The sequence below is a fragment of the Macaca thibetana genome, chromosome 3 (genome assembly GCF_024542745.1).
Source record: "Macaca thibetana thibetana isolate TM-01 chromosome 3, ASM2454274v1, whole genome shotgun sequence".
In the NCBI taxonomy this organism is placed as follows: Eukaryota; Metazoa; Chordata; class Mammalia; order Primates; family Cercopithecidae; genus Macaca; species Macaca thibetana.
Genome location: NC_065580.1, coordinates 56,032,805 through 56,056,505, shown reverse-complemented (window position 1 = coordinate 56,056,505; position 23,701 = coordinate 56,032,805). Strand labels below are relative to the sequence as shown.

General features: G+C 39.0%; 2 protein-coding genes across 10 annotated transcripts in view; one reads left to right on the top strand and one right to left on the bottom strand.

Annotated features, from left to right (window-relative positions):
• Positions 1-23,701, top strand: part of PSMC2 (proteasome 26S subunit, ATPase 2) — a 276,950-nt gene that overhangs the window by 13,914 nt on the left and 239,335 nt on the right. The gene's annotated exons all lie outside the window — the stretch shown is intronic.
• The window catches only part of FBXL13 (F-box and leucine rich repeat protein 13), a 270,947-nt gene that overhangs the window by 203,372 nt on the left and 43,874 nt on the right, over positions 1-23,701 (bottom strand). For 7 of the 9 annotated variants that reach the window (XM_050782737.1, XM_050782738.1, XM_050782741.1 and 4 more), the window contains 4 exons: positions 23,252-23,319; positions 22,499-22,647; positions 21,335-21,444; positions 18,964-19,131 (listed from right to left, as the gene is read on the bottom strand). The exons of 1 other annotated variant lie outside the window; for it this stretch is intronic. In XM_050782737.1, coding sequence (XP_050638694.1) covers positions 18,964-19,131; positions 21,335-21,444; positions 22,499-22,647; positions 23,252-23,319 — 495 coding nt within the window. The remainder of the gene's footprint in view (positions 1-18,963; positions 19,132-21,334; positions 21,445-22,498; positions 22,648-23,251; positions 23,320-23,701) is intronic. One more of the 9 variants, XM_050782739.1, reaches the window with a different exon arrangement.

The window sequence follows — 23,701 nt, the reverse complement described above, 5'->3', positions numbered from 1 at the left end:
GTCTTAATTTATTTCTGCCCTGATCTTTATTATTTCCTGTCTTTTACTAATTTGGGGTTTGGTTTGTTCTTCTTTTCTAGTTTCTTGAGGTGCATCATTATTTAAAATGCTTCTATTTTTTGATATAGGCATTTATTGCTATAAACTTTCCTCTTAGTTCTGATTTTGCTGTATCCCATAGATTTTGGTATGTTGTTTTGGTGTGTTTTTATTTTCATTTTTTAACTTAAGATATTTAAAAATTTTCATCTTAATTCCTTCACTGACCTATTAATTACTCAGGAGTATGTTATTAATATCCATGTGTTTGTATAGTTTCCAAAGTCATGTTTAGGCTGGGCATGGCGGCTCACACCTGTAATCCAATCCCAACACTTTGAAAGGCCAAAGCAGGAGGATTGCTAACACTAAAAATAAAGAGCAATGAATTAAAACATTACCACCAGAGAAAAGTAAGTATTCAGAAAAAGCACGAAGGAAGACAGTAAAAAAGGAAGAAAGGAGAGGAATTTCAAAACAACCAGAAGACAAGTAACAGAATGGCAGTAGTCAGTCCTTACCTATTGTATTAGTTAGGGCTCTCCAGTGGGACAGAACCAATAGAATATATGGATATATAAAAGGGAGTTTATTAGGGAGAATTGGCTCTCATGATTACAAAGTGAAGTCCCACAATAGGCTATCTGCAAGCTGGGGAAAGAGAGAGGCTAATAGTGGCTCAGTTCAAGTCCACAAGCCTCAAAACTAGGGGATCTGACATTACAGCCTTCAGTCTGTGGCCAAAAGCCCAAGAGCCCCCAGGAAGCCACTGGTGAAAGTCCAAAGGCCAAAGAACCTGGAGTCTGATGTCCAAGGGCAGGAAGAGAGGAAGCAAGTGTCCAGCAGGGAAGAAAAAAGAGAACCACAAGATGCAGCAAGCAAATTTATCCCACCTCCTTCTGCCTGCTTTGTTCTAGCTGTGCTGGCAGCCAATAGGATGGGGCCCACAATGAGGGTGGGTCTTCCTCACCCAGTCCACTGAATCAAAAATCAATCTCCCCTGACAACACCCTCACAAACACAATTAGAAACAATAGTTTACCAGTCATCTAGGCATCCCTCAATCCAGTCAAGTTGACACCTAATATTAACCATCACACCTATCAATAATAACATTTAATATAAATGGACTAAATTCTCCAATTAAAAGACAATGAGTGGCAAATAGATTTTTGTTTTAAAGACCCAGATATATACTGCCTACAAGAAACCCATTTCACATATAGGCACATATAGACTGAAGGTGAAGTGATAGGAAAAGATATTCCAGTCCAGGCATTGTGGCTCAAGCCTGTAACCCTAGCACTTTGGGATGCTGAGGCAGGTGGATCACTTGAACCTGGGAGTTTGAGACCAGCCTGGGCAACATGGTGAAACCTTGTCTCTACAAAAAAAAAAAAAAATACCAAAAAAAACAAAAAAAAAAGTAACTGGGTGTGGTGGGATGTGCCTATAGTCCCAGCTACTCAGGAGGTTGACGTGGGAGGATTGCTTTATCCCAGGAGGTTGAGGCTTCAGTGAGCCATGATCATGCCACTGCACTCCAGCCTGGGTAACAGAGTGAGACCCTGTCCAAAAACAACAGCAACAACGAACCAATATTTCAAGTAATTGGAAACCAAAAAAGAGCACGAGTAGCTATGCTTATATCAGATATAATAGATTCAAGTCAAAGACTGTAAAAAGTGACAAAGAAGGTCACTCTATAATGATAAAGGAATCAACACAGTAAGAAGATATAACAATTGTAAATATATATGCACCCAATATTGGAACACTCAAATATGTAAAGCAAACATTAATAGATCATTAATGGACAAATCATGCAGACAGAAAATCCAACAAAGCAATATTGGAGTGATATTACGCCCTAGACCAATGGACCTAACTGACATTTACAGAACATTTCATCTCACTACTGGAGAATATACAATGTTTTCTTTAGCATGTGAAGCATTCTCCAGGATAGACCATAAATTAGGACATAAATCAAGTCTCAACAAATTCAAAAACTGACATTATAAAGTATCTTTTCTGATCACAATGGAATAAAACTAGAAATAAACAACAAAAGCAACTTTGGTTTTTTATTTTTTTTTTTAATTCATTCAACTTTTTTTAATTGAAAAAATAGAGTCAGAGTCTTGCTCTGTTGGCCAAACTGGTCTCTCCTTTCTTCCTTTTTTAGTGTATCTATTTATTTATTTTTAGTGTATCTATTATAGGTTTTAGTTTTGTAGTTACAATGAGAATTACCAAAAACATCTTATAGAAATAGCAAGTTATTTTAAACAGATTACAACTGAACTTTGATCACAAACAAAGGAAAAACTTTAAAACCCTACCCCTTAACTCAATCTACCACATATTTTGACTTTTTATTGTCTGAATTCACGTATTTTTATGTTGTCTATATCTTAACAAGTTGCTATAGTTATTATTTTCAATAGATTTTTTAGGCTTCATACTAGAGATGAGTGGATTACACACCATGACACAGTATTAGAAGATTTTGAATTTGTCTGAATACTTACTTTTGCCAGTGAGTTCTATACCTTCAACTGTTTTCTTTTTGCACATTTGTGTCCTTTTCTTTCAGATTGAAGAACTTCCTTTAGCATTTCCTGTTAAGAAGCCTTTGGTGTCAATGAATTCTCTAAGCTTTTGTTTGGGAAAGACTATCTCTCCTACAGGTTTGAAAGAAAGCTTTTGTTGAATGCAGTATTCTCATTTAGCAGTTTTTTCCTTCAGCAATTTGAATATGTTGTGCCATTCCCTCCTGGTCTACAAGGTTTCCACCGTTTGCTGTTTCCAGACAAATCAGACCTCCTTTATGTGTTATTTCCTTCTTTTTTCTTGCTGCTTTTAGAATCCTCTTTGACCTTGACCTTTATGAGTTTATTACATGCCTTGGGGTAGTCTTAATTGGGTAATTGGGTTGAATCTATTTGGTGATCTCTGACCTTCCTCACTTGGATATTTATATCTTCCTCTAGGTTTGAAAAGTTTTCTGTTATGATTTCTTTAAATAATCTTTCTAACCGTTGCTCTTTCTCAACTCCCTTTGAATGCCAACCGCTCTTAGATTTGCTCTTTAAAGGTTATTCTCTATATCTTGTAGGCATTCTTCATTCCTTTTCATTCTTTTTCTTTTTTCTCCTTTGCATATTTTCACATTGCCTGTCTTTGAACTCACTGATTCTTTTCTCTGCTTGATCCATTCTGCTATTGAGAGCTTCTAATGAAGTTTTTAGTGCAGCAAATGCATTTCGCAGTTCCAGGATTTCTGTTTAAGTGTAGTTGTTGTTGTTGTTGTTGTTGTTGTTGTTGTTGTTTTAGGGGTTTTTTTTTTTTGAGATGGAGTCTCACTCTGTTGCCCAGGCTGGAGTGCAGTGGTGTGATCTTGGCTCACTGCAACCTCTGCCTCCTGGGTTCAAGCAATTCTCCTGCCTCAGCCTCCTGAGTAGCTGGGATTAAAGGTGCACACCACCATACCTGGCTAATTTTTATATTTTTAGTAGAGACAGGGTTTCACCATGTTGGTGAGGCTGGTCTCAAACTCTTGACCTTGTGATCTGCCCGCCTCGGCCTCCCAAAGTGCTGGGATTACAGGCATAAGTCCCTGCATCTGGCCGTTTTTGTTTGTTTTGAGACAGTCTCACTCTGTGGCCCAGACTGGAATGCAGTGGCACAATCTCGGCTCACTGCAACCTCCACCTCCTGGGTCCAAGTGATTCTTGTACCTCAGCCTCCTAAGTAGCTGGGATTACAGGCGTGTGTAACACCTGGCTATTTTTTTTATTTAGTAGAGATGGGGTTTTACCATGTTGGCCAGGCTGGTCTCAAACTTCTGACCTAAGGTAATCCACCCACCTTGGCCTCCTAAAGTGCTGGGATTACAGGCCTGAGCCACCATGCCCATCTCTTCTGTTTGAGTTTTTAAAACACTAAAAAATTTTTAATATCCTTGTTAAATGTATCTGATAAATTTATAAACTGCTTTTGTGTGTTATCTTGGAGGTCACTGAGTTTTCTTAGAACTGTTATTTTGAATTCTCAGTGTGAAAACTCACACATTACCATCTTATTAATATTAATCACTAGCTCCCTGCTTTGTCTGTTTGGGAAGATCATGGTCCCCTGTTTGCTGTTTTTATGATGTGTATCTGTGGCTTGGCACTGAAGAATTAGTAATTTATTTCAGTCTTTGCTGTCTAGCTTGTTTTGCTTTTTCTAAGATATGTTTGCTTGGAGGTTCTTTGCAGTTTGCCTGTTGAGTTCCATTAATGCTAGATTGCTACCTGCTTTTCAGCACTAGATAGTGCTGTAAGTCCATCCAGGTTTGCCTCAGTTCTCACAAATGTTCAGAGTGTTGCCCATCATAGGTTGGTGGAGGAGGCCCCAGAGGGAACACTCCAACTGTGTGAGAAGAACACTGGCTAGAGGTTTGTGCCCAGAGGACCCATGCAGTGTGCCTCTTAGAGCATGGTGCTGCTGAACAGCCACTCTGATTTAGTGTCTCCTTTGGCTAAGATAAAGAGCAGAATTTCAAGGGCTGAGATTGCTCTTTGTCTCTAACTGCTCTCAGGGGTTTTTCTCCCTACAGGTACTCACTATGCTTCTTGTTCCTTCACAAGAACAGTTTTCCTGCAAAGAAACTCAAGATAGTGGGGAGGCTGGCTGGCTACCTCAATTTCACTTTTTCCAGTGTGGAAATTGAGTTGCGGAGGAATTTTCTGCATGGTCCCTGGTAAATCAGAGGAGTGCATCACAGAGAAGTCCATTTCTCTTACTGTCTGCTGAGAGTTTTTCATTTCTTTGTACACCCAGGGATCAACTCAGCCTCAGACTTGAGTTCTGGGATACTGATGGTGATAATCCTGGTGCTCATTTTCTGAGGGGCAGAGAGAAGCCAGATTGGTTCTACTCTGCCAGTTTGGAGACGTTACTCCTTCAAATAACTTGCTAACTTCTTAAATCTTACGATATATTCACTTAATTGCTAAATATTTTACATAGGCCTGTAAATCAAGGAACATAGTCCTAGACCTCCAGGTATGATTCAGTATGGGTCGACAATTGAGTACCTTGCTTAAGAGGCAACAAAAATTATACTGACAAATAATCTTGTATTTAAAGTTAATTATACAGCTTTCTGTCAACCACAATTCATTTACTCAGAACTGATATTAATAATGGCCCAAAAGTAAATAATATCACTACCTATGGCAGAAATTAAATAAAAGCATCTGATATAAATACCACACATTATATAGGCAAAATTTCTTGAGAACAGAAAAGGAAGCAAAAGTAAGTATAGATGAAAGTACATCTGAAAACAGGGTAGGGAGATCAGAAAAACAGAATTGAGGAAGGAGGTAAGAAAGCAAGCTGAAGGAGTTCCTACCTGATGGCATATATTTTCTCAGTGAAGAAGGATGGAAAGTAAAGGCAAAGAGCAGTGAAGTGGGGGATTTAGCATGATGAAAATTAAAGAGTTGTTTTAGTCTGCTTAGGCTGCCATTTAAAAAAAAAAAATCACAAACTGGATTGCTTAATCAAAAGAAATATATCTCACAGTTCTGGAAGCTATGAAGTCCAAAATAAAGAAACTGGTCAATTCATTTCTTGCTGTGGGCCCTCTTCTTGATTTGCAGAAAGCCACCTTCTCATTGCATCCTCTTATGGCGCAGAGAGAGCTCTGGTGTCTCTCTTCTTAAAAAGGCACCAGTTCTATTGGATTAGAGACCCACCCTTTTAACCTCATCGAATTTTTTATCAACTCTCCACAGGCCCTGTCTTCAAATATAATACAATGAGGACTAGGAATTCAACATGTGAATTTTGAAGGGACACAACATTCAGTTCAGAATAAGAGTTTAGACAAACTCTGTAAGAAACTGGAAAAAAAAAAAAAGAAGAAACCCATAGAAGGACAATCAGAAACCATTATGGCTGAAGTTGGTTACCATGCAAGTTCAGAAAACTATAGACAGTCACCTACAAGGTAACTGGTACTAGGCTATCTTTCCTAACATAAAATATAAAAAATGGAAAAAATATATGAAACAACTGCTTTTAGATGTTGGATAACAAGGCAGCACAGTATTGTGATCTCCAAAAGAAGGGGAAAAAAATGACACAAGATCCATGATAGCCCAGGTTTACTACTTGGGGACGTATATTAGCTACTTATGGTAGAAAGGATGCCAGATGTGCACATGTACCCTAGAATTTAAAGTATAATTAAAAAAAAAAAAAAAAAGAAAAGAAAGAAAGAAAGGATGCCAGATAGTCTCACTAAGCCAAGAAGACAGATCTCGGAGTTCAAGTTTGTTGAGGCGGCTGGAATGAATTTTAGGGCAGAAAAGTGGGAGCTACACAGAATGAGAGCTTGAGAAATAGGCATATGGATCTTCTTGAGTCTTTGACTGTATTCGAAGCTGTGTTTGCACAGAGTGAGATACCATGAAGCTGAACAAAAAATATCTACCAGGGACAAAACATATACCAGGGACCTGTAAGCTGAGTCACTAGTACAGTTCATACAGGATTAAGAAATTTATAAGTTAAAACAAACCAAACTGGAGATGTGTCATTGAATACTTGGGACATTCAATAAAGACCCAGAAATGTCACATGATAGAAATAGAGATAAACTAGCCTTAGTGTGAAAGTTACTCTAGATTTTCCCTTAAAATGCTTAAATATAAATGGAAAAGATTAAACTTATCTTCAAGTAAATTGACTATCAGAACAAAATTCAACTCTCTTCAAAGAAAGACAACATTTAGACACTCAACAATATAACCTATAAGATTATCTAACATATAATAAAAAAATACTAGATTTGTAAAGAAGCAGGAAAACATGACACATAACTAAGAGAGAAACCAAAAATAGAAACACAGAGAAGTTGCAAGGATAACAGAACTAGTAAACAGATTCTTTAAAACATCTATTTTTTTTTTTTTTTTTTTGAGACGGAGTCTCGCTCTGTCGCCCAGGCTGGAGTGCAGTGGCCGGATCTCAGCTCACTGCAAGCTCCACCTCCCGGGTTCATGCCATTCTCCTGCCTCAGCCTCCGGAGTAGCTGGGACTACAGACGCCCACCACCTTGCCCGGCTAGTTTTTTGTATTTTTTAGTAGAGACGGGGTTTCACCGTGTTAGCCAGGATGGTCTTGATCTCCTGACCTCGTGATCCGCCCGTCTCGGCCTCCCAAAGTGCTGGGATTACAGGCTTGAGCCACCGAGCCCAGCCTAAAACACCTATTATAAAAATGTTCAAGGATATAAAGAAAAAAAATGAACTTAAAAAGAAGGGAAGTGGGATTTTAAAAATGAACCAAAGGAAACTTCTAGAGATGAATACAATATCTGTAATTTAAAAGTTCACTGGAAGAGTCTAATAGTGTATCAGACACTTGCATTAAAAAATTACTAAACTTAAAGAAATAGCAATAACCACTATTCAAAATGAAGCACAGAAAGAAAAACAAGGCTAACAAAAAATGAATAGAAACTCAATGACCTATGGGACAATACTAAGTTATCTAAGTTATGTAATATTTGTATAACTGGAGTCCCAAAAAAGAGGAAGGAGACAGAAAAATAGCTGAAGAAATAATGGCTGAAAACTTTCTAAATTTGCTAAAAATATGAACCCACAGATCCAAGAAGCTCAATGAACTCCAAATAGGACAAGCATAAAGAAAATCACATAAAGGCACATCATAATCAAACTGCTGAAAACTCAGTGATAAAGACAGAAATCTTAAAAGCAACAAGAAGAAAAGACACATTACTTACAAAAGCAGAAAAAAAAATTTAGCCCCTAACCAATTTAAAGCAATGCTAGTCAGAGGACGATGGAATTGTATCTTAAAATAGAATGAATAAACTTAAAAAAAAAAACTGTCAGCCTAGAATTCTATAAATAAAGGCAAAATGCTTTTTCAGAAAAATGAAACTGAGAAAACTTAGCAATAACAGACTTGAGCTTCAAGAAATATTAAAGGAGGTTCTTTATGTTGAAGAAAAATAGCTCCAGATGAAAACTCAGATCTAAAGAAAAAGAAAGAGTACCAAAAATGAACAATTTGTGGAGAAATATAAAATATGTTTTTCTGGGGTTTTAATTTCACTAAAAAATAATTGAATCCCTTCTGTTACCTTTTTCCTTTCTCCTTCCCATAGAGTTCAATCCTAAAGTCATTAGGTTGGGCCAAGCAGAGTAGGCATCCATGCCAGATGAAGGGTATGGGAGGAGCTAAAGTGGCCCAGGGCAGGTATATCAGAACAAGTGTGGAAAGGACGGTATCCAATCAGTGGGCCATCCTGGTTCAGAGTTTGGAGCTCAAGAAAAGTGAGGAGGGTGTCTCCAAGGAGGAATGGCCTAGAGTGAAATATCAGAGCCCAAGTGGGAAAACGAAGGCAAATTGAGGAGGCATGGTTTATTGTGGGGTACTGGAGCCCAAGGCAGGTGATAGATGGAGCCCAAGAAGAAGTGAACAGCACAAATCCAAGTCCTGTGCCACTGAGATGATGTCATGAGACCATGTCTATGATCTTTCTAACAAAAACACCTAACAGTAGTCTACTCATGCAGATATTATACATAAAACAAGCCCAAATTGAGAGACATTCTACAATAAAACATCCCTAATCTTTATGTCAAGGTTAGGAAAATTAAAGAAAGATTGGGGAACTATTCCAAACTGAAGGAGGCCAAGGAGACATGACAACCAAATGCAACATATGAACTGGACAGGGTCCTTTTGCTAGAACATTTTGGGGCAACTGAAGAAACCTGAATTGGGAGGATTTTGATTGTCAACTGTAAAAGCATGCCCTGTTTATAGGAAATACATCAATAATATTCATGGTTGATGAGGCATCATGTCGGCAACTTACTCTCAAATTATTCAGGAAAAAATGTTCTTTGTACTGTGTTTGCAACTTTCCTATAAGTTTGAGATTGCTAAAAACAGAAAAATGTATGCTGGATAAAATGTAATTGACTATTTTTTTTTCTTTTGTGAGATGGAGACTCTCTGTAATCCAGGCTAGAGTGCAGTGGTGTGATCTCGGCTCACTGCAACCTCCGCCTCCAGGGTTCAAGAGATTCTCTTGCCTGAGCCTCCCAAGTAGCCAGGACTATAGGTACACACCAACACGCCCGGCTAATTTTTGTATTTTTAGTAGAGACAGGGTTTCACCATGTTGGGCAGGCTGCTCTCAAACTCCTGACCTCAGGTGATCTGCCCGCCTCAGCCTCCCAAAGTGCTGGGATTACAGGTGTGAGCCACCGCGCCTGGCCTATAATTGACTATTTAAAGCAAAAATAAATTATATTGTAGAGTTTATAAATCTATAAAAGCAAAATAAATGACAATAATAGCACAACGCACAGGAGGGAGAAAATAAAAGCATAATCTTGTTAGGTCCTTTAATGTAAAGTGGCATAACATTATTTGAAGATAGTCCATGCTATCTAAAATGCATATCGTAAATCCTAGAGCAGCCACTGATTAAAAAAGGAACATTAGCAGTCAGAGGCACAGGAGTTCACAGGAAAAAAAAAAAAAAGATAGCTGCGTGAGTGTAGGAAGCAGTGTGATATGGCTTAGAAAAACAACTAAGAATGACATACTAATATGACATTTAAAAAGACAAATAGGTGAGGGGCCAAGATGGCAAATTAGAAACAGCTCATGTACACCAATCTCACAGAAAACAAAAGGGCTAGTGAACACTGACCCTGCAGGCCAACCATCTGAGAAACAACATTCGATCCATCAAGGCAGCAGGGGAACACAGATTGCAGAGAGGAATGAAGCTGGGGACCAGCCTGTCTGGGCTCAGCATGGAGTCAGGAGAACCACTACAACATGAGAAAGGGTGAGTGGGTGAGAGCCCCCAGGGGGATTCACACTGTTTACAAGGACTTGTGCAAGACTGGGAATGGGAGAATCCTCCCGGCTTCCCCCAACACCCTGCTACCACACTTTAGACTGAGGCAGAAAGCCAGTCAGACATTTTTGAGGGGCAACTCCTTAGTGCAAGGGGACCTCTACAAGGTTTGGGCCCTGGAGCAGACCAGCACCAGCACTACAGCCCCAACAGAGGCTGCGGTTGCAGTACCTGGAAGCAGTAAAATTGTTCCACCCCTCCTTGCTGGACAGGGCTAGGCACCAGTTTCCAGCCCAGCAGTCCTGCTTCAGCCCTTACTCAGCCAGCCACTCAACCCACCTCTGCCACTTGGAGCCCGGTGGGCAACACTTGCTAGAGCTTGCAACCCAGTGGTCCCACTTCTGTGTGAACTCAGTTGGGGGGTGCAGTCTCCTGTTGTCCTAGGAAACACCTGGACAGTAGGGCAGGTGTCCCCACCTGCCCCCACCACTGGTAGCCAGGCTGGCAATACCTACTAGAGCTTGCAGCCCAGCAGCCCCACGTCTGTGTGAACTAAGCCAGATGGCATAGCTTCCTGTTGGTCCAGGAAACACCTGGATGGCAGGCAGAGCCCATGACCCCACCCACCCCACTACTGGTAACCAGGTGCCGGAGCTTCCAGCTCAGCGGCCCTGCTTCTATATGAACTCGAATGCAGGGCACAGCTTCCTGCTGTCCTGGGAAATACCTGGATGGCAGAGTGTGCAACCCCACCCACTCCCGCCACTGGTAACCAGGCAGACAATGCCTGCTAGATGTTTTGGACCCGTGTTCCCACTCCTATGTGAACTCAGCTAGAGGGCAGAGCTTCCTGTTGTCCCAGGAAATACCCAGATGGCAGGGTGAGCGTCCCCAGCCACCACCACCACCAGCAGACAGGTAAGCCATGCCTGCTACAGCCTAGAGACCAGCAATCCTACTTCTGCTTGAATTTGCTGAGAAGTGCAGCCTCCTATTACCCTGGAAACACCTGGATGGCAGGGTGGCCAACTCCACCCACCCCTGCCTCTCATAGCCAGATGGGCCACACCCACTAGAGCTTCCAACCCAGCAGTACCACTTCTGCCTGAATTCTACCTCAGTCTATAGTGCGGTAGGGGGGTTTAGGGGGAAACCAAGGGGATTCTGCCATTCCCAGTTTTGCACAGGTCCCTGTGGAGAGTAGGAATCGCCCTGGGGGCGTTCACCCACTCACTCTTTCCCATGTTGCAGTGGTTCTCTTGGTTCCATGCTGAACCCAGACAGGCTGGTCCCCAGCTTCATTCCTCTCTACAATCTGTGTTCCCCGGCAATCTCATGTTTTCCCAGGAAGCACACAGACAGAAGACAAGGGTTGATCTGGCAAGGATATGGCTTGTATGCCAACTGCAGCCCCTGCCTGACTGAGCCCTGTGGAACAGAACACCCAACAAAAGAAACATGGGCATGGAGAGAGTAATCAGAGGTGGGGGGTCCTCCAACATCCAGAAGTATACTAGAATCAAGGCCAGTCAAAAGACCACCTTATTCTATAATCAAACCCCAAGGGCATCAAAGAAGAAAAAAGCAAACAAATCCATCTAACGGACAGCAGTTTCAAAGATTAAAGAGATATCGGCCCACACAAATGAGAAAGAACCAGTGTAAGAACTCTGGCAACTCAAAAAGCCAGTGTCTTCTTACCTCCAAACAATTGCCCTAGTTCCCTAGCAATGATTCTTAACCACGCTGAAATGGGTGAGATGTCAGATGTAGAATACAGAATAAGGACAGGAATGAAGATCATCAATATACAGGAGATAGTTAAAACCCAATCGAAGAAGTCTAAGGAGTATAATGAAACAATACAGGAGGTGGTAGACCAAATGGCCATTGTAAGAAAGAAACAGGCCAGGCGTGGTGGCTCACATCTGTAATCTCAGCACTTTGGGAGGCCGAGGTGGGTTGATCACCTGAGGTCAGGAGTTTGAGACCAGCCTGGTCAATATAGCAAAACCCCATCTCTACTAAATACAAAAAATTAGCCGGGTTTGGTGGCACATGCCTGTAATAGCAGCTACTCGGGAGGCTGAGGTGGGAGAATCGCTTGAACCCAGGAGGTGGAGGCTACAGTAAGCCAAGATTGCACTACTGCATTCCAGCCTGGGAGACAGAGTGAGACTGTCTAAAAAAAAAAAAAAAAAAAAAAAAAAAAAAAGAAAAGAAAAGAAAGAAATTGATCTGATAGAGCTGAAAAACACAATAATGTACTTGTAAGTACTAACAGCAGAATCAACCAGGCTGAGGAAAGAATCTCTTGAAAACTGGCTCTCCTAAATAATTCATTCAGATGAAAATAAAGAAAAAAACAATAAAGAATAATGAACAGGCCGGGCGCAGTGGCTCAAGCCTGTAATTCTAGCACTTTGGGAGGCCGAGACGGGCGGATCACGAGGTCAGGAGATCGAGACCATCCTGGCTAACACGGTGAAACCCCGTCTCTACTAAAAAAAAATACAAAAAATTAGCCGGGCGAGGTGGCGGGCGCCTGTAGTCCCAGCTACACGGGAGGCTGAGGCAGGAGAATGGCGTAAACCTGGGAGGCGGAGCTTGCAGTGAGCTGAGATCCGGCCACTGCACTCCAGCCCGGGCGACAGAGCGAGACTCTGTCTCAACAAAAAAAAAAAAAAAAAGAATAATGAACAAAACCTCCAAGAAATATGGGATTATGTAAACAGACCAAATCTATGACTCACTGGTGTCCTTGAAAGAGAAAAGAGAGGGAGAGAAACCGAGGAACTTGGAAAACATTATTTCAGGATATCGTCCATGAAAATTTCCCCAATCTTGCCAGAGAGGCCAACATTCAAATTCAGGAAATGCAGAGAACCCCTGAAAAATGCTACAAAAGAAGGCCATCCCAAGACACATAATCATCAGATTCTCCAAGGTCAAAATGAAAAGAAAAAAGGTAGCTAGGCCCGGACGCAGTGGCTCGTGCCTGTAATCCCAGCACTTTGGGAGGCCAAGGCTGGTGGATCACCTGAGGTCAGGAGTTCGAGACCAGCCTGACCAACATGGAGAAATTCCATCGCTACTAAAAATACAAAATTAGCCGGGCGTGGTGGCACATGCCTGTAATCCCAGCTACTCAGGAGGCTAAGGCGGGAGAATCACTTGAACCTGGGAGGTGGAGGTTGCAGTGAGCCAAGGTTGTGCCACTACACTCCAGCCTGGGTGACAGAGTGAAACTCCAACTCAAAAAAAAAAAAGGCAACTAGAAAGAAAGGGCAGGTCATCTGCTAAGGGAACCCCATCAGGCTAACAGCAGACCTGTCGGCAGAAACCCTACAAGTCAGAAGAGATTGGAGGGCCTATATCCAGCATTCTTAAAAAACATAATTTTCAACCAAGAATTTCATATCCAGCCAAGCTGTTTCCTAAACAAAGGAGAAATAAGATACTTTTCAGACAAGCAAATGCTAAGGGAATTCGTTACCAACAGACATGCCTTACAAGAGGTCCTGAAGAAAGCACTGAATGTGGAAAGGAAAGACCATTACCAGCCACTATAAAAACACACTTAAGTACATAGACCAGTGATACTCTAAAGCAGCCACACAAACAAGTCTGCATAATAACCAGCTAACAAAATGATGACGGGATCAAATCCACATGGATCAATACTAATCTTGAATGTAAATGGGCTAAATGCCCCCAATTAAAAGGCACAGAGTAGAAAGCAAAACCCAATGGTATACTGTCTTAAAGAGACCCATGCAGTGACCTATAGGCTTAAAGTAATGTGATGGAGAAAAATTTACCAAGCAAACAGAAAACATAAAAAGGCAGGGGCTGCTATTTTAATTTCATGCAAAACAGACTTCAAACCAACAAAGATCAAGAGAAGATAAAGAAGGGCATTAAATAATGGTAAAGGACTCAATTCAACAAGAAGACCTATCTATCCTAAATATATATGTGCCCAACCCAGATTCATAAAGCCAGTTCCTAGAGACCTACAAAGAGACTTAGATAACTACACAATAATAGTGGGACCTTTGAATACCCCCAATGACAGTATTGAACAGATCATCGAAGCAGAAAAATAACACAAATATTCAGGACCTGAACTCAATGCTTGACCAAATGGACCTAATATAAATCTACAGAACTTTCCATCCGAAAATAACAGAACATACATTTTTCACATCTGCACATGGTCCATACTCTAAAATCAACTGCACATACTGGGCGTAAAACAATCCTCACCATATTCCCCAAAACCAAAATCATACCAACCAAGCTCTCAGACAATGCAATAAATATAGAAATTAATGCTAAGACTATCAATCAAAAGCATACAATTACATGGAAATTAAAAACCTGCTCCTAAATGGCTTTTGGATAAATAATGAAATTAAGGCAGAAATCAAGAAATTCTTTTAAACTAATGAGAAACAAGATACAAGATATCAGAATTTCTGGGACACAGCCAAAGCAGTGTTAAGAGGGAAGTTTATAGCACTAAACACCCACATCAAAAAGTTAGAAAGATCTCAAATTAACAACCTAATATCACAACTAGAGGAACTAGAGAAATAAGAACAACCCCAAGACTAGCAGAAGACAAAAAATAACTAAAGTCAGAGATGAACTAAAGGAAATTAAGAGGCAAAAAACCATACGAAAATCAATAAATCCAGGAGCTTTTTCTTTGAAAGAATTAATAATACAAGGTAGACTGGTAGATAAACTAATTTTAAAAAAAAAAAGAAGATCCAAATAAACACCATCAAAAATGGCAAAGGGTGCATTACCACTGATCCCCCCAGAAATACAAAAAACCCTCAGAGATTATTATGAACACTTCTACACCTAAAACAAATGGATAAATTCCTGGAAACATACAACCTCCAAAGAGTGAACCAGGAAGATTAAATCCCTGTAAAGACTAATATTGAGTTCCAAAATCAAATCAGTAAGCCATGACAGTAAGATTGTAAAAAGGCCAGGCATAGTGGCCTTTCTATACCAGAAAAATACAAAAATTAGCCAGGCATAGTGGCACATGCCTGTAGTTCCAGCTACTTGGAGGCTGAGGTGGGAGGACTGCTTGAGTCTGGGAGGTTGAGGTTGCAGTGAGCCATGATCACACTACTGCACTCTAGCCTGGGTGACAGAGCAAGACCCTGTCTCAAACAAAAAAATCTAATCAGTAATAAAAGCCTACCAAACAGAAAAAGCCTATGACCAGATGGATTCACAGCTGAATTCTATCAGATGTATAATGAGGAGCTGGTACCATTCTCATTGAAATTATTCTAAAAACTGAGGAGGAGGAATGCCTCCCTAACTCATTCTATGAGGCCATCATTATCCTGATACCAAAACCCAGCAGAGATACAACCAAAAAAGAAAACTTCGGGCCAATATGCTTGATGAATATGGATGCAAAAATCCTCAAGAAAATACTAGCAAACCGAATCCAGCAGCACATCAAAAAGCTTTTCCACCATGATCAAGTAGGCATCATCCCTAAGATGCAAGGTTGGTTCAACATACACAAATCAATAAATGTGATACACCACATAAAGAGAACTAAAAACAACCACACAATCATCTCAATAGATTTAGAAAAGGTTTTCAATAAAATTCAACACCCCTTCATGTTAAAAACCCTCAACAAACTAGGCACTGAAGGAACATACCTCAAATAATAAGAGCCATTTATGAAAAACCCACAGCCAACATCCTACTGAACAGGCAAAAGCTGAAGGCATTTCCCTTGAAAACCAGAACAAGACAAGGATGCCCTCTCTCACCACTCCTATTCAACATAGTACTGGACGTCCTAGCTAGAGAAATCAGGCAATAGAAAGAAATAAAAGACACTCAAAGGAAGACAGAAAGTCAAACTCCCTGTTTGCAGACAATATGATTCTATGCTTAGAAAACCCCATAATCTCTGCCCAAAAGATACTTAATCTGACAAACAACTTCAACAAAGTTTTGGGATACAAAATCACTGTACTAGCTGTGCACAGTGACTCATGCCAGTAATCCCAGCACTTTGGGAGTCTGAGGCAGGTAGATCACTTGAGGCCAGGAGTTCGGACCAGCCTGGCCAACATAGCTAAACCCTGTCTCTACTAAAAATACAAAAACTAGCTGGGTTTGGTGGCCCATGCCTGTAATTCCAGCTATTTGGGTGGATGAGGCATGAGAATCGCTTGAACCCAGGAAGCAGAGGTTGCAGTAAGCCAAAGTTACACCACTGCACTCCAGCCTAGGTGACAGAGTGAGACTCTGTATCCACACTGAGAGCCAAATTAAGAATTCAATTTCATTCACAGCAGCCACAAAAAAAAGGATAAAATAAATAGGAATACAGCTATAACCAGCCATAACCAAGGAGGTGAAAGACGTCTACAACAAGATTTAAAAAACACTGAAAGAAAGAAAACACAGATGACACAAACAAATGGATAAACAACCCATGCTCATGGATAGGAAGAATCAATATTGTTAAAATGGCCATACTGCCCAAAGCAATTTACAGATTCAATGCTATTCCTATCAAACTACCAATGACATTTTTCACAGAATTAGAAAAAAACTATTTTAAAATTCATATGGAACCACAAAAGGGCCCAAATAGCCAAGGTAATCCTAAGTGAAAAGAACAATGCTGGAGACATCACATTACCCAACTTCAAACTATACTATAAGGCTATGGTAACCAAAACAACATGGTTCTGTTACAAAAACAGAAATATAGACAAATGGAACAGACAAACAGAGCCCAGAAATAATAGACAAACAGAGCCCAGAAATAATGCCGCACATCTATACAATCAAGAAAAACAAGCAACAGGGAAATAACTCTTCATTCAATAAATGATACTGGGATAACTGGCTAGCCATATGCGGAATATTGAAACTGGACCCCCTCCTTACACCACACACAAAAATCAACTCAATATAGATTCAAGACTTAAATGTAAAACTTAAAACTATAACCACCCTGGAAGATAACCTAGGAAATACCATTCTGGGCATAGAACTTGGCAAAAATTTCATAATGAAGATGCCAAAAGCAATTACAACAAAAACAAAAATTAACAAATGGGACCCAATTAAACAAAAGAGCTTCTACCAGCAAAAGAAACTATCAACAGAATAAACAGACAACCTACAGAATGGGATAAAAAATTTGTGAACTACACACCAACCGAAGTCTAATATCCAGAATCTATAAGGATCTTAAATTTACAAGAAAAAAACAACACCATTAAAAGAGTGGGCAAAGTACACAAACACTTCTCAAAAGAAGACATGTGCGCAACCAATGAGCATATGAAAAAATGCTCAACATCACTAATCATTAGAGAAATGTAAATCTCACACCAGTTAGAACGGCTATTATTAAAAAATCAGAAAATAACAGATACTGGTAAGGTTACAGAGAAAGGCAATGCTTACACACTGCTGGTGGGAATGTAAATTAGCTCAGCCATTGTGGAAAGCAGTTTGGTGATTTCTCAAAGAACATAAAACACAATTGCCATTCAACCGAACAATCCCATTATTGGGTATATGCCCAAAGGAATATAAATCATTCTACCATAAAGACACATTCATGCATATGGACATCACAGCACTATTCACAATAGCAAAGATATGAAATCAACCTAAATATCCATCAACAGTAGACTGGATTTTTTAAAATGTGGTGTGTGTATATATATACACACATTGAAATACTATGCAGCCATAAAAAAGAATGAGATCATGTCCTTTGCAGCAACATGGATGGAGCTGGAGACCATTATCCTAAGCAAACTAACACAGGGACAGAAAACCAAATATTGCACATTCTCACTTACAAGTGGAAGCCAAACTTCTGAGTACATATGGACACAAAGAAAGGAACAGACACCAGAATCTACTTGACGGTAGAGAGTGGGAGGATGGTGAGGATCAGAAAAGTATCTATTGAATACCAGGCTTATAACCTGGGAGACAAAATAAATCTGTACACCAAACTCCTATGACACGCGATTTACCTACATATAACAAACCTTTCCATGTACTCCCTGAACCTAAAATAAAAGTTAAAAAGAGACAGAGAGAGAAATAATTAGGGCAAGGATGACAGACTTTATTACACAAAGATTTAACATTTCTGTCATCAGCCGGGCGCGGTAGTTCATGCCTGTAATCCCAGCACGTTGGGAGGCCAAGGTGTGTGGATCACCTGTGGTCAGAAGTTCGAGACCAGCCTGGTCAATATGGTGAAACTCAATCTCTACTAAAAATAGAAAAAATTTTAGCTGGGCGTAGTGGTGGGCACCTGTAATCCCAGCTACACTGGAGGCTGAGGCAGGAGAATCGCTTGAACCCAGGAGGCGGAGGTTGCAGTTAGCCGAGATTGCGCCATTGTACTCCAGCCTGGGCGACAAGAGTGAAACTTCATCTCAAAAAAAAAAAAAAAAAAAAAAAAAAAAATTCTGTCACCAAAAGACTCCACAAGCAAAACTGAAAGCAAACATCAAGTGTAGGGGAAAAAAATCTCCAAATATATTCCAAAGGGCTAATATTGCCAATATAAAGAGCTATTACAAACCAGTAAGAAAATTATAGGAATTACAATGTAAAAACAGACAAGATAGGAACAGGTAATTTGTAAAGGAAGAAATAATGGGCAAAAATAACCTTATTCTAACTGAATGCAATATATCAACAGTAGGATTATATATATATATATATATATATATATATATATATATATATATATTTTTTTTTTTTTTTTTTTTTTTTTTTTTGAGATGGGAGTTTTGCTATTGTCGCCCAGGCTGGAGTGCAATGGCACCATCTCGGCTCACTGCAACCTCTGCCTCCTGGGTTCAAGCAATTCTCCTGTCTCAGCCTCCCAAGTAGCTGGGATTACAGGCACATGCCACCACACCTGGCAGATTATAGTATATAATGTATAGTGTATTCATACAAACCTGCAATATCGCTCTTTCAGGTAACAGTGAAATGTCACATTTTAGAGTCTCATCTACAAGAGAGCCTTCAGAAGAACTTTGTTCAGGAAAATTGGATTCTTCTGCAGTAGCTCTTTTGAGTATTAACCTATTTTTCCATTTTTTCAATTGAAGTTCATGTTTTAGTATCTGCAATGAAAATAATTTTAAAATTCCATGGAATTGCTGTAACGATCAAGAGAGATGACAGACATAAAGCACAGTGCTTGACACAAGAATAGAACAAATTAAACATTATTTATGATTGTCATCATTACTACACAACTATAATTTTTCATAAGCATGTTTAACGTTCTCTGAACCACCAAAGTATTACAGATCATTTCCATTAGTTGTCATAAAACACTGGCACAGGCAGCCACCTTGAAAGGCTGATCTAGTCTCCTCTTTCACAGATGAGGAAGTGAGGACCACAAAGTCAAGGCTCTGGCAATGATAAAACTGGTAATTGGTGCATGGAGTGAAGGTGATTAACATACGGATAACAAAAAAGGGAAGTCAGAAGTAATGTATTTGGGAAATTGCCAAATTTATCATCACAGGAAGTCCCCATTTTAACTCTTGATACACTTCTGAAAACTATGTAATAAACAAAGGTAGTAAGTATTTCAGTCATAAACATATACACACAATATTGGGGCAATATATATTGATGTAATATATATGTGTGTATGTATGTGTGTGTGTGTATATACACACACATATTAGAGCCTGAGGAAGAACACATGTGGAGCGCTTGACACACAGGTGTTCCCTGCCTCTGCTCCCAGCATACCCCTGCCAGCCTCACTCCATTTAAGGGAATGTAGAATGATTGTTAGGTCAATAAATCATGTATCTAGAAAAAATGTTCTCTAAACACACAATTAACTATATAATACACATATATCTTAACAATATTATAGTATATATAATATACATTATATATATTAATATATATCAACTGTGTGCAAAACATCATGCTCAGCATACAGAGACTACTAAGAGAACAACACTGCCTGCTCTCAGGGATTTTTGGTTTATTCGTTTTTTGAGAAGGAGTTTCGCTTTTGTCGCCCAGGCTGGAGTGCAGTGGCGTGATCTCGGCTCACTGCAACCTCCATCTCCAGGGTTCAAGAGATTCTCCTGACTCAGCCTCCCAAGTAGCTGGGATTACATGGGCCTGCCACCATGCCTGGCTAATTTTTATGTTCAGGGATGTTTAGCTGAAGCGGGTGTACAGGGGCAGACTGGTCATGTACTGTTACCTATTTCACTATTAGACAATCAGTGATCAGGCATAGAGGGCAGTGATCAAAACACTAGCTTAATAATACAGAGTGGTGGAAAGCACTGAATGAGCAGACTAATATAGTGTTAGGTACCCAAAGTAGAGCTGTTTCACTGGTAACACTGAAAAGGTAGTATGCAAAAGGCAAAGCCTACAGGACAGCATACAAGACCATCAGCTCAAAACCTACACATTATAAACTTCTAGAGAGCATCTCAAGTAACCTCTGAGATGCTTAAAGCTCAGCACAGGCTCTAGCACTGTTTTAAGCATACATAAGTAATAAATCTCCTCATACTCTTTTGCTGCGTGTGTGCTATTGTTGGTCTCAACATCTGAACCAAATTCAGGTGAGTGGGGGCATTGATCCATGGGGCAACCACAAAAGAAGGGGATTTAACTTCACCCCACATTCTCTTTCCTATTTACCCTTACTTTGTATTTCAAAGAATATTAATAAAATATCTCCTACTAAATAATGTAACTACAGAAAAAAAATCCAGCATGTTTCTATGTCTGATCATAGTGTTACTTTGAACATACTAAACCAATATTAAGAAATGATATACTAATAGCTGAAGTAAATTTTAAATTATTAAGTTAAAGAACAAGAATCCCAGCCAGACGCAGTGGCTCACGCCTGTAATCCCAGCACTTTGGGAGGCCGAGGCGGGCAGATCACCTGAGGTCAGGAGTTCAAGACCAGCCTGGCCAACATGGTGAAACCCCGTCTCTACTAAAAACACAAAAAAATTAGCTGGGTGTGGTGGCAGGCGCCTGTAACCCCAGCTACCTGGGAGGCTGAGACAGGAGAATCGCTTGAACCTGGGAGGCAGAGGTTGCAGTGAGTCGAGATCACGCCATTGCACTCCAGCCTGGACAACAAGAGCAAAACTCTGTCTCAAAAAAATAAAAAAATAAAAAAAAAAAAAACAAGAATCCCTTCAAAAGTAGATAATATTCAGGATTTTAGTATTTTCCACACACAGCATTATTATTTGAGGCAACATGAATATAACTGAAAAATCCAGATTCTTAAAAAATTGTTTCAATATACAATACCAGCTCATCTTCTTTCTTTTTACTCTTAAGTCTTGCTCTATTCCGCCATTTTGTTAGGATAATGGACAGCTTGTGACAATAGATGATCTGTTGTATCCGCAATAGCGTATCTGAAGGAAATTTACTAGATTACTGTATATATTAATAGTTATAGCTGTTTCCAAAAAACACAAAGTGATTTAATATTCTATCACGTTTATAATATGAGCCAATGGCACATCTGATCATTTTTGTTTGGTTTTATTTACACTTGAAATTAATTACTTTTGATAGCATTAGTACTCTCGAGACTTTATCAACCTGGAAACATCACCTGTGCCCTCAGAAATTAAGATGTAATAGCTGCAATAGAAATCTCAAGACATGTATCATTTCTTTTTTTTTAAACAAGGTTGTTATTTGTAAAACCAGAACTTCTAAACTTTTTCATAAGAAATACAGTCATAAGGTAGCATTTAGATCCAATGCCTTTGAATTTAATTTTATGTCCTATGATTAACCATTCCTAACCCTTCATTACACTAATATTAAAATCTTCAGAGGGTCCACTCTAACTGAGATACCAACCACAGCCAGTCAAAAAGAAATGATTCTCTGGTTTGCAACAGCCATAAACAAGTTATTATCAGGAGAGCTGCAAAAAAATCTAACCGGAAGACAAGAGCTCTTGGAGGTTATACTGAGTGGGCATGGATCACATTAATGTACCTCTCACTCACTCAGTATAACCCCCAAGGTCTTAAGAGAAAATAATTTTTATTTTTAAGTTTCATCATATATACATTAAATGTAATATTTGTAAAAAGCATAAACCTCTTTACAAAAATAGTCAGTTTTGGTACCTGTCCATATTATTTGGAACCCACCCAGGTCTCTATTACATAAAAAAGCTCATAGTAGATTCTATTTATACTCATGTATACATACACACAAATGCACACAAGATGTGATTTTAAATATGTCTGTTTTCTATTAAAATAAAATCCTTTGAGACAAATTTCATTAAGTATTTTTAAATTAGCAGCTCTACCTTCATTTCATGACAATTGTCTAGACATAAAAAAGACAGGTTCTCTAAGTATACAAAGTATGCTTAACTGTTAGTTTTTTTTATTATTTCAATAAATTGATACAAAAAGTAATTGCTACTAAGAAAGAATTTACTTTTGAGTTTTTCTTTCTGGTCTTCCATATAAGAGTGCCAGTGATGAAATACAGATTTCTGAAGTCTGAAATTGTAGCATGTCACTGCTCTGTTCATTTTTTCAGCCAGGGCAACATTTTCATTTGTACGAGCTATGTCTCTCCAAGTGCTGCAGGCAGAAGACATATTCTTAAAAATAATATTCTGATATTAGGGCAATATATCAGTCAATAAATTAAGGGGAACAAAGAACGACATCTCCTTTATGATCTCAAAAGCCACAGCATAGAAAGAAACTTCTACAACTTGGGTATGACCTGAAGAATTCCTAATAGTAATAGAGAAAAATGGAGATTATATGAGTCATATATCTTTTTGGATAAAATAAAGAAATCATGGGATGAAATCATGTTGTCATAATTTCAATTTACCAAAAGAACCACCTAATGATGTCTTTTTTTTTAAAGGAGTCTAAATTCCAAAACATATTTGGCTCCAACGGTTTCAGATAAGTTGACTGTGAAACTGTATTTTTAATTTTAAAGTTTTATTTTTTAAGAAAAGATAGTTATACCTTAAAGAAGTAAAATACATATTTTAACTAAGTAAAAGCTGATTAAATATAACAGAAATATATAATACAAAATGGTAGAAACATGATTAAATAGATAAAATCAGCACAACTGGCCCAAAGTGAATTTTTCTTTGTACGGAGGATATCAAGAATAAAAACACAAAGAGGAAGAAATTGTTTATAAAAATCACATTCTTACCAAAAATGAGTCTTTACTAAATGTCCAGTATAAAAGCTACAGGCTTTTATCATCAATTCTGGAGTCATCTAAAGTAAATAAATAATTGAAATACCCAATATTAGAAATAAATGGAATGCACGGACTACCTCGGCAAGATACTCAAGAAAAAGAGAGCAATGGATGCCAAGACAGAAGGGAATTGGGCAGTTGGAGACAGGAATGGGCTGAAAGAATTATATACCATTTATGTTTTGGAATTTTATGTATGTCTATAAGCTATTTTTTTAAGTTAAAACCACAGCTTAATATATTTTCCCATTATATCTCACTTCGTTTGAAACATTTTGAGTTAAGCAACATGGCATTGTTATGATAATCTATATTTACAATAGTATAGAATTGCAGTTCTGCTGTTCACTATTAAAACAGAATGATTTTCTGAATCATTCTGAATCAAACAGAATGATT